The sequence below is a fragment of the Podarcis gaigeae genome (genome assembly GCF_964106915.1).
Source record: "Podarcis gaigeae genome assembly, chromosome: 15".
Classification (NCBI taxonomy): Eukaryota; Metazoa; Chordata; class Lepidosauria; order Squamata; family Lacertidae; genus Podarcis; species Podarcis gaigeae.
The window spans coordinates 16,009,556-16,024,965 of NC_139692.1; the positions used below are offsets into that span (position 1 = coordinate 16,009,556).

The window sequence follows — 15,410 nt, forward strand, 5'->3', positions numbered from 1 at the left end:
TCAGTCTGACCTGTTTCACGGTTTTTGAGAGGATAAAATGGGGAACAGAACCACAGTGGATGAGCAGTGGAACTTTCCTGCCTCTCCTCTCCCCACACATCCCCTAAAGATAATCTGGGTTTTGCTCCCAACCCTCTAGAGCAGATTAGGAGAGGGTTCCAGGTTGGGGGTGGAGGTTGAATGTGCAAGGGGAAATACTACCCATAGAAACTGACTGAATGTGTGCCTTGGATACAGCCCATAGACACTGACTGACTACTTTATGCTTTTCCAGGCTATGCAGGAACTAAAGGAACAGTTTGCAGAAGAGATTCAGCTGCAGAAGTCTGCAGCAAAAGAAGAACATGAAAAGGTAAATTATCTGGAGGGAAGGTGCTGCCTGCATGCCTTTTTCTGCACCTGCAACATTTTCATGACCGACAAGCCGCACAGCCACTGCTGAGTTCCAAGTTGGTCTAGTAACCCAGGCAAGAAACCTCTTTCTTCCTTTTAGCTCTCTGTTTTTTTAAAAAACCCTGTCACTTTTCTGTTTTTCTTTCCCACTTTTCTCCCCTTTCTACCATGAAGGGGCCTGCACTCATCCACTTGTTGGCAAAGCACACACATCAGATGATGTGGGCCAAATATTTGTTATATTTATTATTCTATTTTTATTTTATTTTTAAAAAATATACCCTGTTTTTTCAACACACTTAGATTTCAAAGCAGCATTTCAGACAACTTGATTGTAGAACAAACTGGCAATCAGTCATTTTCCAATAAAAGAAGATTAATTGTTGGAAGAATTACAACAGCCAGTATAGTCAGCGATCAACATTCCGGTCTCTCACTTGAGGGAAACCTCTAGCTTCACCAGCTTAGAGCATGTTGGTAATTTACATCAGCCTGCAGGAAACAGCAAGCTGCCTGCTTTACACATTCAGTGACAGTTCAATAAAGATTTCCATCCTTTTCTGGCAGGTTGTCTCAGCTCTCCAGATGCAGATAGCAGAAGCCCATAAAAGGGAGGAGGCAGAATTACAGAAGCAATTGGAGAGTGCAGAGCAAAATGTTCAGCAGAAGAGGAATCAGGTGGCCGAGTATGAGCGAGAGGTAATGAGGAAGAAACAGAGCCTGGATTTGCTGAGCATCCCACATGTATGCAGAGTCCAAATTACTCTGAGCCAGTCTGTGCTATCTGCTTGCAAGGTGGGGCATGCTGAATGGTGTGGAGGAACCCATTGCATGAACTAACTCCAAAAAAAACCAAAACCCAGTGCATGATTAAGAGCACCACACCCAGAGCCAGCTTTCTGTATGCTGATGGACACAGAGTCCTGCCATGAAGGCTCAATTAGGCATCCAAGAGGAAGAGCTGAGCATTCCTAGCCTAGAAGTTGCCAAACAGCAGGAATGCTATTTGTGTATCCTTGGGGTGCAGAGAGTACCTCCAGGAGGGTTTCCTTTGTGCTTCTCATCCAGTGAAGAAAAGCAGCCAGGAATACTGGCATTGAAACTGCCTTGGCCATCCTGGTTTATAAGAGAGGCAATGGTGGGGAGTGTGACTCTGCCCATTCTCCTCAATCTCTCAGCCACTTTTGAATACTGTTGACTATTGTTTCCTTCTAGAGCAGATTTTCAGTGAAGTATGCAGATGACACCCCAGCTTTTATCTCTCTGCTCCATTTGAATCAGGAGAGGCAATTGAGGTTTTAGACCCACAGGCTTCCTTTCTCCAGCTACTGGTCCTTGCCCTTTACTGACCTCAACCGAGACCAGAAAGGTGGGAATCAGTCTCTGTGCTGGCACTCCCAGATTCTCATGGAGGAGGCAAGGCAACTTGGAGATCTCTGTGCTTCGCAATATCCAGATGAGGCAGTTGAATGGTGGTGGCTTGTCCACATGCACAGAGCCAGCCATTCAGAATTTTACAGGTAGCAAGTAGGATCTTAGATTGTGTCTAGAAGCAGCACTCTGGCTACCCACTCGAGCTCAGAAGCACCACAGGCAAGGGGCTCCCAGCAGCCCATGTCCGCTGAAAAGTGAGCCACTGCTGGAATGGTAGCTTTAACCACTGGGATTGTTGGCTTAGCCAGGGTTCCTTTGACATCCCTACAGCTTAGTGACCTCCTGAAGGAGAAGCGCCAGGAGGTTGAGCGCAACCATGCGAGGCAGCTGGAAAAGATGCAAGAGGCACACAGGGAAACCATAGCCGAGATCCAGGCACAAAATGAGGATGAGGTAAGCCTGCAGCCAAACCATTTGGTGGGGAAAGTGAGCGCTGCATGTAGGTAGCATGTGGCTATGTCCTTTTTGCACACCGGTAACCTAGATGTGTGGGTGAAGCCGTTTGAGGATTGGAAAGAGCTCCGCTTGTGAGTGTGGCCTCCCTTCCTCTGTAACCCGAGGTACCACTGTATGGCTAGAGCTAACTCTTGTGTTTGATGCGTGGCAGGAGAGGAAGCGGAGGGCTGAGCTGCTGGCAACCCTGCAAAGTGAGCAGGAGCGTTTGGAGCTGCACCATAAAGCAGAGCTTGATGCCTTGCAGAAAAAGCAGGCCGAACAATTGAAGGACTTGCACAAGAGTCATTCGGAGCAGGTAGGGAAGGGAAGTGCTGGTGGAAAAGGGCGGGGAAGAATGGACAGCATTAGAGTCCCTTCAGAGGGGCACGTGGATCTTATTCCCCCACTGTAGTGTTGTGGCTGTGGGGTAGAAACATAACTAGACCCATTGGAGACGCTTTCGCACCAGCAGTTTAAATGACTTGCGTGCCCGCAGGTCCCAGCCACAGAATCTGCACCCGGCTGGGACACAAGACTACTAACTCCATGAAAAGCACTCCTAGAATTAGGTCTTTAAAAATTGCACCAGCTGTGTGGAAACTGCTCATTAGAGAGCAGTTCCCAAGTTGTATCTCTGAAGTGGAAATAATAATAATAATAATAATAATAATAATAATAATAATAACAACAACAACAACAACAACAATAATAATAATAATAATAATAAATACCCTGCCCATCTGGCTGGGTCTCCCCAGGCACTCTGGGTGGCTTCCAACAGAATATTAAAATACAATAGTCTATTAAACATTAAAAGCTCCCCTAAACAGGGCTGCCTTCAGATGTGTTCTAAAAGTCTGGTAGTTGTTTTTCTCTTTGACATCTGGTGGGAGGGCGTTCCACAGGGCAGGTGCCACTACTGAGAAGGCCCTCTGCCTGGTTCCCTGTAACTTCACTTCTCACAGCAAGGGAACCGCCAGAAGGCCCTCGGCACTGGACTTCGGTGTCCAGGCAGAATGATAGGGGTGGAGACGCTCCTTCAGATATACTGGGCCGAGGCCATTTAGGGCTTTAAAGGTCAGCACCAGCACTTTGAATTGTGCTCGGAAATGTACTTGGGAGCCAATGGAGGTCTTTCGAGACCGGTATTATGTGGTCTTGGCGGCCGCTGCCAGTCACCAGTCTAGCTGCCACATTCTGGATTAGTTGTAATTTCCAGGTCACCTTCAAAGGTAGCCCCACATAGAGTGCACTGCAGTAGTCCAAGCGAGAGATAACTAGAGCATGCACCACTCTGGAGAGACAGTCTGCGGGCAGGTAGGGTCTCAGCCTGCGTACCAGATGGATCTGATAAACAGATGGATCTGGACACATAATTGACCTGCGCCACCATGGACAGCTGTGAGTCCAGAATGACTCCCAGGCTGCGTCCCTGGTCCTTCAGGGGCACAGTTACCCCATTCAGTACCAGGGAGTCCTCCACACCTGCCCACCTCCTGTCCCCCCCAAAACAGTACTACTGTCTTGTCAGGATTCAACCTAAATCTGTTAGTCCATGATATGGTGCAGGAAGGGTTGTGGGTACTGCTTCCCTCCCTTACATATTGCGAGTTGTTTTGTCATACTGCTAGAAGTCTTCCTCTTCATTCCATCCCATTTGACATGTGATTGCCATGTTCTGTGTGACATTATTGACTGACTGACTTGCTGAATATTGTGGAAGACTTCAGTACCTACCTGCATGTCCGATCACTCTCTTTGTACCAGGAGCAAAAGATCCAGAGCATGAAATCAGAACTGGAGCTCCAAGCCAAGGATATGGAGGCAAGACTCTCTCAGCTCCATGCCCAGGTGAGCACAGATGTGCTGCTAATTCCACATTGATAGTTGTGAGACTGACGTCCTTGAAGATTGGAACAGGAAAGGTCCTGGCCTTTGTGGGAAAGCTCCCTACTCTGGATTCTAGCCTTGCCACCAGCTCCTGCATCTATGTACATTTGTCCTTCTGTTCTCAGCAGAGGATGGGAGAATACAGGAAAGTCTGTAACACACTCCTGGTAGAGGAGCCACATCCCATTCTTGACACATCCTTCTACAGGAGATCTAATTGTTTGCTCCTGGGCTTCTCCAGAGCTAGATGAAAGACCACCAGCCCTCTCATGCCAGAAGAGGTTTCAGCCAACATTTCTATACATCCTAGACCTTTTTGAAGTACTTGGCCCTCAATCTGGTCTTCACCCAACAGTTTTCAGAACCAACCGACTATCTAGCACTCCAGTTGAGAAAGCCAACAAAAAAAAGGCCAAGTCATCCTCAACATGACCCAGGGCTTTCTCCCGTGGAGGGAAGCTTCAGCATCTGTCTTCAGGCAGCTGGATCCTGTAGACCAGAGTCGTCCTTTTTGAGTCCACGGTTCCCTTAACAAACTACATTCTTTTGGCGGCACCCCTGTGGGGCTCAGAAGCCCAGTTATGTCACCCCTTGCCTGCAGAGCTGGCAGCCTCTTACCCTTTTTCAAACACCCTCCATTTTGGAGTATTCCCTCAGCCTCCTCTCCTCTCCCCTCTCCTTGGGAGTCCTCTGGGGAGCTGCAGCTGCCACCCCTGGTCTCTGAGCTGCCCCCCAACCCAAAGAGAGGTGTCTGTTTACACTGAGAAGCACTCCCTGGCCAGCCCCAGGGGCACCATTCACCTGGGGAGCTTGTAGCCAGGGCTGCTGCAACAAACAACTGTGCAAGCCTTTGAGAGGCAGAGACGTGAGAGGGCATCAGAGGATGGAGGGAAGGAGAGAGGGGCAGAAGCCAGTGTTGCCCATGGCACCCCTGACCATCATTCAAGGCACCCCAGGGTGCCAGGGCACACTGGTTGAAAACCACTGCTGTAGATTATACTGTATGAGTATGTGTTTGAGTTCCATTCCTCTGGACAGATTCGTTGCTTTTCAAATCTCCCAAGAATCCAACAGCAAAGATTTATCACAGCTGTTTGATACCTTCTGAACATAGGTGTCATGCTCGGAAAGATTCTCTGGGTCTTCTCCATCTCCGTGTTCTACAAAAAGAACAGGGCCTGGAGGATAATTTGGGGCCTCAAATTTCTGAATTGTTTTATGAAGGAGAAGGGGTTCATTTTGGAGACATACAGCCAGGGGGTAACTTGGGCAGCTACAGACAACGCCTTGCTTGGAAAGAGGCTTCTGCCAGAGGTGCTGTAAGGACTTACATCTGCCAGCATCTGGAGTTACTGCATTTGGACATCTCTCTTCTGTCTGCTCCACTCCCTGCTAACTGAGAATGGGAAACTGAATTTACCATGCTCTGGTTAGCTTGGACTGGAACAGACAGGCCCACCAGGGAGTTCAGTGTTGTCCCTAAGTAGCTGAGTTTGGGGGGCACCACACAAATACATGGAACACACATGTGCACACCACCAGGAGCCCAGAGAATTCCTGGGTGGGTCTGTCTGCTTCATTGTCAGTGTGGCAGGCTGCCACCAATTTTGTGAGTTGTGTGTGTTCAACTCCAGAAAGGACTTGTCAATTGTGCCAGCTGCTGGGCCTTCCCCAAGTGACCAATTTGCCTTCTTCATTTTCTTGTTCTTTGTTCCCATGCAGGAGGAGATCCTGAGGAAGAAAAGGCAGCAGGTGCTGGAGCAAGAAAAGGAGCTGGAGCAAGAAAGAAATGTAGGTGTTGCCAGCTCTGACAAGGACTGAGAGCCCCTTTTCTCCTGTACCAGGGGTGTGCTTGTCATCTTCTCACCACTAGTCAGAGTAAGAGACATCAGGGAGGAGACCAAGGTTCCGAATGCCTGCTTCTGTCAATCCAAGACTGAAGCTGGAATTTGGTTTCCTGTTCTAAGCTTCACATAGGGCAGAGGTAGGCAAGGTTCCCTGACTGGCCTGGCGTGTACAGTGGTGAGATGCTGTCTGTTTTAAGTAAGGCCATGGATCCTTCTAGCCGAGCTGTGTATACACAGAGTTTCCCTTGTTCATCAACATGGTGGATCGCCTCTTCCATAGATAAGACCAAGGCTTTAGTTCCTGGCAGGGGTAAGCGAACCCTGAGCTAGAAACTTGGGCTAGCCAGCCACTTGGAGTTAGCTGCTGTGTTGGCCAACCCACCAAGGCCACTCTTCCTCGCCTCCCCTTCCTCTCATCATTGATTTAGAGGTAGAGGGAGGGAGGGTTGGGTTTGTTTCCTTCCTTGATAAAACAGTTGTGGCCATTGTAGAAGCAGAGAATGGCCTCTGCTGGATTTTCACCTCCCCAATGGTCTTTCCTTTGCTGTGACATGTGCAGTAAGAGCTGCATTTCACCACCTTTGAGGATTATATAGTGGCACTTCAGGTTTATAATAGCCTTCATACACATGAGAGGAAAAAACAACAAATGCTTGGAACTTTCTCAGGAAGCAGCTTTGGCAGCTCAGCGCCGCCTCGAGGAATCCCAAAAAGAGCAGGAGGATCTTGCGGAGACAACACGGCAGCTGCGTAGGGATCTGGTGGAGCTTCAGGACCAGAAATCGGAGCTGGAATCCCAGGTGGAGATGCTACAGCTACAGAGTCAGCAGCTGCAGAAGAGGGTCAGGTGTGTGTGCTGGCACCAAATTAGTCTGTTCTTGGCTAGACCAAGCTGGTTTTGAGAGATTACCTTATGAGCCACAGTTACTACCAGGTCTTGGGAAATATCTGGGAGTGGTGATGAGCTCCTCTTTCCCCCCAAAGACCTTTCTTTTTGTAAAAAAAATAAGTAAGTAAGATTTTTATTAAAGTTTTTAATAGTACAATAAGATCTAGAAAGCTAATGTAAATAATTATTTTTTTAAAAAAACAACAACTACAAAGGTACAAATAAAGTAAGTGGAAAAAACTTTCTCAGAGAAACTTAATCTGACCCATAGGCCAGCTGCAGCATGTAGCTGGATTTCATTTGACCCTCTGAATCCTCTCATGCCCATCTACTGTTGAGACAGGTGGGAATCAGCTGAGGGAGAAGATGGTCTTAATATTCACAGTGTGCCTTTCTAACTCCTTCCTCTGCAAGATCTGTGGCAGGCAGATCAGAGGGAGAAATGTCTCTGGAGAAAGGTAAACGTGGTGTTTTATTGTATTTTTAATATTTTGTTGGAAGGTGCCCAGAGTGGCTGAGGAAACCCAGCCAGATGGATGGAGTATAAATAATAATTTTTTATTATTATTATTATTTCCTTGCAAAAGTGCTAAAAGTGTCCATAATGCAGTTGCATCATGCACACTCATAGAAGGTACTATCCAAAAGGTATTCATTCCCCTTCCCGCCTTCATGGATGGAGCTGCTCCAAGGCATCTCCTTTGTGTTAGTGTCATGTCCCCAACCTTTAGCCCACAGGTTTTGAGTGAGGATCTACCAGAGCTCAATGCCAGGTGGAACTGCATGCAGTTCTAGCTGTCGTGTGCTTGTGCTTTATCTCTCTCCCTGTGCTGTTTATAGTGAGCTGGAGACAGCCATCGAGAGCAGGCAAGAGCTGCTGAATAAGGTGGAGGTGGAAAGCAGCAAGATGTCTCCAGAGAAAAAGGAGGAAGCCCTCCGGGTTGAGGACCTGAAAGAGAGTGCCCAAGCGGTCAGTGGAGTATTGCTGGTGTGTTGGGTGGGGAAGTGGAGCCAGTCCTTACTATTGACCTAGTTTTCAGGTCCAGAACTTGGACTTGGATTTGTAGTGGGAATGAATGATGTGCAGCTCCATCCTCTTCAGTGACATAATTCTTGTCCATATGATGCAAACAAGTGTATAAATAATAACCAGTTCTTGGGTTGGGAGGATGGGAGTTGTGAAGATGAAATAACTACCCCAAATATCTATTCTTTCATTTTTTAACATGGTTGGTTAGGGACCCAATCCCAATATCTAATCTGAAATAAATAGTTTTGGGATTTTATGGTGCCGAGACTCAAATTTTGATTTAATGTATTTAGGTAATAGGAGAAGTTGAATTTTGGTTTCCAATATTGAACTGTTATTAAGCAGTAATATTAGTTGCATTAACACAGAGGTTTCAGGTACTTAGGGACACTTGCCCTTAGATAGCAGAGCAATTTGGGATTGAGACATCATTGTCAGGTTATATAATAGACAATATTGTTGCATCTTCAATCACACACAAATGGGGGGGGGGGAAATTGCTTAATCATACCATACCAGAGGGAAAGTGGAATTGGATGTGTGAATATGGGTCAGAGCATTTGATAGGTGCAACATTAAAGGTAGCTTTTTATAAAACCATACATAGGTGGTATATTATATGCCAGTAAGATTCTCAATAATGTTTTCTATAATGTCTGAATCGGTAAAAGGTAGTTCTGCCCACATTTGGGTGGGACAGCAGTTTGATAAAGGAATTTTGGGAGGAAAGTAATGCTACCATCAGAGAAATAACAGGATCTGACTTTAAAAACATAAAGTACTAGATAAGAAAGGTTGGTTGTTTTGGTATCACATATGCTGATAGCTATATGGATCACCATTGCCAGGCTTTAGTGAAGTGGTACTGTTTCAACAGTACATCATTAGCTGAAAAAGATTTGAGATATTTTAAATAGTTATTTTATTCATTAGAATGAACAGTTATGGGAGGCCAGTTCAGAGTTTTCAGCAGAACACGATACTATTTTGATTTGGTATCAGTATAGAACTGATGAAATGGTTGTAACTAATATACTGAGCGTATGGCATAATGTTATATAGTTGTTGTAAAGAGATCTAAACAAATGCAAATTTTAATAAATAAATAGCAATAATTGCTCACTAATGCCAGTATTCTTAAAATGTGTTGGTTTCAGTTATCAGTGACAGCAGACTTGTGAGCTCTTTGAAAATGAAATTTATAGTGGCAGAATGTCCTATCCAAGGGTTTTAGTAGTGAGATCATTATTTATGTGCCATTGTTATGCATGGATTTTTAGAAGTCCCCAAGGAAGATTCCATGTAAATGTGTAAAGTAACACTAAGGAAGAGAGGGTCTTTTCTCCATCCCTGAAAGGAGGCAATTTCATCCAATGCTTCGCAGGCTCCAGAGAATTGGGGCTCAAATGTGATTTACAACTGCAATGATGGATAGAAGAGGATGAACTTTGGGAATGAGCTGTGTTCTCAAATAATTGTTGGCCCAATTTGAAATCTAGGTCCACCTTGTTGTTGATGATTGCATAATTTTGGTCCCAGGTGCCATCATTTTCTGTGGGCAGAATGGGGTTCAGCATTTATTTGCCTGTTAATTAACAGACTTTAATAATCATTAAACCCTCCAGCCCTCCCCTGGAGAGATGTCGACTTCAAAGGGCAATGAAGAAAAGAGTGTCCTTCTGGAACAGTAAGTGAAGGAAACCTGTGATGCTCCATGAGGAGCCGAATGTGCTGCTTGGACAGTTGTTGAGGGCAAAGCTGTGGGGTTTGGCTGGTTGGCCTCCTCATGGGAGTCTGATGGTCCTGTTCTCTGAGAGCCCCACATAGCATGGGCTACTTCAGAGTTGAAGGAAAGTGGCTTGTTGTTCCTTGGGACCCGTCAAGAAGCCTTGCTCAAATCTTCCCTCCCTGCAGGGTGCAGCGCACTGTTTTTGCCGAAGGAGCTACCTTGAAGACAGCCAAGGAGTTCTTGGTGCGCAATACTCGCTCCATGCACAGAAGGCAAACTGCCTTGAGAGCAGCAAAGCAGCATTGGTCTTTCGACCCGCAGAAGGCACCAGGGACCGCTCAAGACTTTGGACGCTTCCAGCGGCTGGATGGCGTATGCAAGAGCCTGGAAACGGTGAGTTGCAGCCCTGGGGAAAAAATGGCCTGATTCTGATTAAGCCTGCTGGGTAGTGGTGGTCAACCTTACAGGGTGGGTGGGGGGACACAGACTGACCCTCCCTCCTGGACTCCAGCACGGTAGACAAGCTGGATTTGTGCTATTCTCCAAAGAGAATTGGTTGGAAGGGAAGACTGTCTTACAGTGTGGTGGATGTGCACGCCTGTGCCCATCTTGGCATTTGCCTCTTGGAGGAATTAAAGCAGCTCTTTGGCAGTAGCCGTTCTGCTGCAAGTCAGGGAGGTATGGAACAGGGAGGTGGAAGCAAGCCGTAGAGCAGGAGCTGTGTGGCTGTTTGCACCCATAGGGTTCCCATAAACCTTGTGTGTTTCATTTATTGTCATATAGACAAAAAATCTGAAAGGTTCAGTACAATAAAATCACCCGGCAAAATCTGACAATTAAAATATTGTTGTATAACATTCACAAATCCTCACTGTGTGTTGCAAAAACCTGGCTTCTCTCTCCAATTTATCCCCATTCTGAGACAACACTGTGTGTTTCATTTTGGCCTTGGCATTTCACCATTCTTACTTGTTTGTTTGTTTGTCCACTCTCAAGGCACAATGCAAACAATACTAAGTGAAATAAAAAAGCAGCAGAAAATTAAAATCGTGGCAGAGTTAAAACTAGCTCAAAACACACTTTTTAAGGCCGGGGGGAAATCAAACGGCATATGTTGGTTCTTTCACTGCCATTGTCAGCAGTGCTGATGCTGAAAAATAACGAGATGGTTCCTCCTCCCCAGGAAGAGAAGACGCTGGATGAGATGAACACCACCATGCAGAAGGGGAAAGGGCTGGTGAAGCAGACCGAGGAAGTGCTGAGTCAGCTGATGTCCTCGCTGGAAGAGGTATCTCCACATTGCTTGATCCATGTCTTTTCTTGCAAGCCAGAGTGGAAAAGAGGTGTCAGGAGTAGAGCCCACTGAAGCAACTGGTCCAAGATCTTGCCAGGATTGTTTTGGGAAGGAACCTTAGCTGCTTTCCAGGGTGTAAATCCCCTGGGGGTGCTTGAGCCACTCTGGTTCCATTTGTGCTTTCTGACGTGGGTGGCACTGTGGTCTAAACCACTGAGCCTAGGGCTTGCCAATCGGAAGGTTGGTGGTTCGAATCCCCAGAACTGGGTGAGCTCCCGTTGTTCGGTCCTAACTCCTGCCAACCTAGCAGTTTGAAAGCACGTCAGTAAAGGTAAACGGTGTTTCTGTGCGCTGCTCTGGTTTCGCCAGAAGCAGCTTAGTCATGCTGGCCACGTGACTCTGAAAAACCGTGTGTGGACAAACGTCGGCTCCCTCGGCCAGTAAAGCGAGATGAGTGCCACAACCCCAGAGTCGTTTGCGACTGGACTTCACTGTCAGGGGTCCTTTACCTTTACCTAATAGGGGTGCCTGCTATCTTTGGACCAACCAGTGGCCATCTTTGTCTTCCAACCTTCCTGGAATAGCATGGAGTTCAGCTTGTAGAAGAACAGGAAGAGGCCAGTGGCCCATCTAGTCCAACATCCTGTTCTAACAGTGTATGACCAGATGTATGACCAGATGCCTCTGGGAAACCCAGAAGCAGGACAGGAGCCCCAGAGCACTCCTGCTTTGTGAGTGTGTCCTGGAAAAGTCCAAAATGGGGAGTAGCTTTTAGGATCTATCCTCTGGGGGTAGGGAGAGAGTTTCCATCCCTACTTCTGCCAGACACCTTGAACCCCCGTCCAAGGGTTCAATCCAATAATTCCTCATAAGGAAAAGTAGAATTTGTGAGTAAGGGACAAGTTAAGCTGGTCATTTTATAATGGTTTTTATGGGAAACATTTCAATGGAGCAAAATAAAATGGAAATATAAAGCGAATATTTAAATAATAAGGAGCAGGGGAAGAGACACGTTAGTTGTGAGAACCTGAGTTTGCATCCTTTTTCCTGACTGCTTGGAAAAGTTGGCCCTGGAGCCTCTGCTTTGCCTTCTAGCTGGCAGGAAGTGCTCACTAGAGTAGTAAGGAAATCCTCTTCCCTTCCCCCAGCTCTCTGATGAAGATACACTGAAGGGAATGGCCTGCAAGAAGGTGGTGACCTTTGATGTCACTGACTCGGAAGACACCAGCGGTGTGATGAACACGGATGAACCTCTCCGCAAAGGTAAGAGTTCGTTTTTTCGAAAATGCTCTGAGCGGCATCACAGTACCAGCATTCAGTGTCTTTTTGCCCATTTTACACCAACCTGCCATCTGTCAGGTGCCCCCTAACTAGCTGTGTTTTAGAGGGAAACATGTTAGAAGTTCCTTTGGCGGTGAAATGGGTCTGGTGCTTTCCCTTCCTCTTGCCCTGCCCCAGGTCTCAGCCTCTCAACTGGGAGGTGTTGCCTTCCATTTTGTCAGCACTCCCTCCCTTCTGCTCTCCTGGGGTGACCAGAAATGCCGTGTGGCATTTTGGGGTCAGCACATTTCATGATATGAGGTGAGAATATTCTCTGCTAGAAAATTCTATGAAGAATATTCTCCACCAACTGTAAATTCTAATGTAAGAACCAGTTTTACAACCCACATTTTAAAAATCTAGTAAATAATAAGTCAAGTTGTGATATTGCCAGTGTAAGCAATGAATAATGATTTTTTTTTATCCAATTACCGTAAATTTCGCTCTATAACACGCAGATTTTTTCTCCTAAAAAGTAAGGGGAAATGTCTGTGCGTGTTATTGAGCGAATGTGTGGTCCCTGGAGCTGACTCGCCGGAGCGCAGGGGCAAAAATAGGCAAAAATCAGGCAAAAATAAGATCGGGCGGTTGGGCGGAGGGAAGGCAGAAGCTGCTGCTTTCCTGCATTCTGCCTCAGGGTCTTACTGCCCACCCGCTTCTGTTGCTGCGTTTGCTCAAACTCAACAAAGAGCAGGGAATCCCCTGCCCTGCTGGCAAGCAGAGGGTTAAGGAAAGGATCGAGTCCTTCCTTCTAATTCTTTCCTAGTCACACTGCGTGCAGGCTCCAGCCCACCACCTCCTCCTCTCCGTGCTCTAGGGACTCGCAGGCAGCCGAAAAACATGCAGGTCGGAGAGAGAGAGGGGGGGGCTGGCTTGGGGGGGGACTTTTGCCTTCCTTTCCTCCCCCCCACCCCGTTAAACTCCTCCCCTGCATTCTTAGCCAGCTGCTTCTCCACATACCCCTCTTGTGCTTCTTGTCCCTTCTGTATTTTTCCTTCCCTCCCCATTTAAAAAGTGGTGACAAAGCACGGGTCCACATGGATCCTCAGGATTTTTGCATTGGGTCACCCCAAATTCACCATCAGATCACATTACATGTCCATGGCTACAGTCTGTACCAAAAAAATCACGCACCCACTGTTGTCTGGGGCTGCAATGGTGCAAAAACGTGGTTACAAAGCATGGATCCACAGGATCTTTGTACTGGGTCACCCCAAATTCACCATCAGATCACATAGCATGTCCATGGCTACAGCCTGCACCAGAAAAATCACGCACCCACTGTTGCCTAGGGTCACAGTGGTGCAAAAACATGGTTACAAAGCACGGATCCACATGGATCCTCAGGATTTTTGCATTGGGGCACCCCAAATTCACCATCAGATCACATAGCATGTCCATGGCTACATCTTGCACCAAAAAAATCACGCACCCACTGTTGCCTAGAGTCACAGTGGTGCAAAAACGTGGTTACAAAGCACGGATCCAAATGGATCCTCAGGATTTTTGCATTGGGTCACCCCAAATTCACCATCAGATCACATAGCATGTCCATGGCTACATCTTGCACCAAAAAAATCACGCACCCACTGTTGCCTAGGGTCACAGTGGTGCAAAAACGTGGTTACAAAGCATGGATCCACATGGATCCTCAGGATTTTTGCATTGGGCTACTCCAAACTCACTGTCAGATCACCTGTCTGTGGCCACAGCATGAACCACAAAAATCATACATCCACTGTTTCATTTAGAATATTTTTTTTCTTGTTTTCCTCCTCTAAAAACTATGTGCGTGTTATGGTCTGGTGCGTGTTATAGAGCGAAAAATACGGTACATTACTGAGCATTGTGTCTGTCATTTACCATTGGCAATTCTGAAATGTGAGCTGCAGAAAACTTTTTCTTTTCTTTTCTAGTTTTAAAAATTCTATTCATTTAATTCGATGAACATTTGAATTTTTATGTATTTCAACTATATGTAATAGCCTTTTTTCTATTTTGGTGTGACCTTATTCTTAGCAATTCTATACCCTTGGCCATACACTGTGATTATTATTTTTTTACAGTAAGTAGCTTTAATGCTTTATACACTTAAAGTACCTAGGCCTATACAGTTATGTGCAACAGCATGTGAGGTGGCCTTGATTTAAACAGTTGACGTTTCTATATTTTTATTTAGTACCAGTAACTGGTTTTTTGCAGTGCCATTCAATGATACAAGGTGCCATTTAACAGAGACTGACATACTGAAATATATTATCATATAATGATAATATATTTAATATTAATGGCTTCTTTTTTATAGTATGCATATAGATTTGTTTATCAAACTGAGTTTAATCACCAACAGTTATTAAGCATTAGAGCGGGGGTCAGCAAACTTTTTCAGACCTTGGGGGGGGGGGGGCGGACTATATGTTGAAAAGGGGGGGAAAGGAATGAATTTCTATGCCCCACAAATAACCCAGAGTTGCATTTTAAATAAAAGGACACATTCTACTAATATAAAAACATGGTGATTCCTGGACCATCTGTGGGCTGGATTTAGAAGGCGATTGGGCCGTTAGACCTATTAGAAGCACAAGATAGCCTATTACTGGATTTACTTGTATCAAACATTAACATGCCAATTGTATTTTTTTACTTATCCTATAACATGTACCTGTTCTAATGGAAGAATAAAATATGATTTAACTACTGAGTTTTCTTATACCAAACCTTAACATGACAATTACTGGTGCCATCAACTTAGCATGGTTTAACTTTAACTATAAGACATGTTTTACTTTTTAATTTGATATTTGCAAGTGACAAGTAGGCTTCTGCTTATATATTTTCTCTGTGGTTCGTTAGTGGCAGGCTTAGTGATTAATGTGAGTCATTTACATTGAATTTTCAATTTCAAGTTTGGTGCAAAAAAAAATCAAAGAATGTGAATTTGCTGCATTGCCCCATTGAATAAAAGTATCTGTACAGTTTTTGGTTGCCATCTGAACAAGTTTACCCATGAATTAACATGTATATTAACTAATTATATCATTTTCAATGCATTAAAATTATATCATTTTCAGTGCTTTAAAATGAATATTCTACTTTAAATGAAAATTCTGTAATATTCTCATTAATCAAGAATATTCTTGAGAATTTAA

The 15,410-nt window shown here is 45.5% G+C and overlaps 1 protein-coding gene across 3 annotated transcripts in view; it reads left to right on the plus strand.

The window, feature by feature from the left end:
• Nucleotides 1-15,410, plus strand: part of CEP164 (centrosomal protein 164) — a 38,341-nt gene that overhangs the window by 17,923 nt on the left and 5,008 nt on the right. For all 3 annotated transcript variants that reach the window (XM_083713369.1, XM_083713370.1, XM_083713371.1), the window contains 12 exons: nucleotides 275-352; nucleotides 961-1,092; nucleotides 2,098-2,220; nucleotides 2,435-2,578; nucleotides 4,030-4,113; nucleotides 5,875-5,943; nucleotides 6,668-6,846; nucleotides 7,729-7,858; nucleotides 9,544-9,605; nucleotides 9,833-10,040; nucleotides 10,831-10,935; nucleotides 12,090-12,204. In XM_083713369.1, the coding sequence (XP_083569495.1) occupies nucleotides 275-352; nucleotides 961-1,092; nucleotides 2,098-2,220; nucleotides 2,435-2,578; nucleotides 4,030-4,113; nucleotides 5,875-5,943; nucleotides 6,668-6,846; nucleotides 7,729-7,858; nucleotides 9,544-9,605; nucleotides 9,833-10,040; nucleotides 10,831-10,935; nucleotides 12,090-12,204 (1,429 nt within the window). The remainder of the gene's footprint in view (nucleotides 1-274; nucleotides 353-960; nucleotides 1,093-2,097; nucleotides 2,221-2,434; nucleotides 2,579-4,029; nucleotides 4,114-5,874; nucleotides 5,944-6,667; nucleotides 6,847-7,728; nucleotides 7,859-9,543; nucleotides 9,606-9,832; nucleotides 10,041-10,830; nucleotides 10,936-12,089; nucleotides 12,205-15,410) is intronic.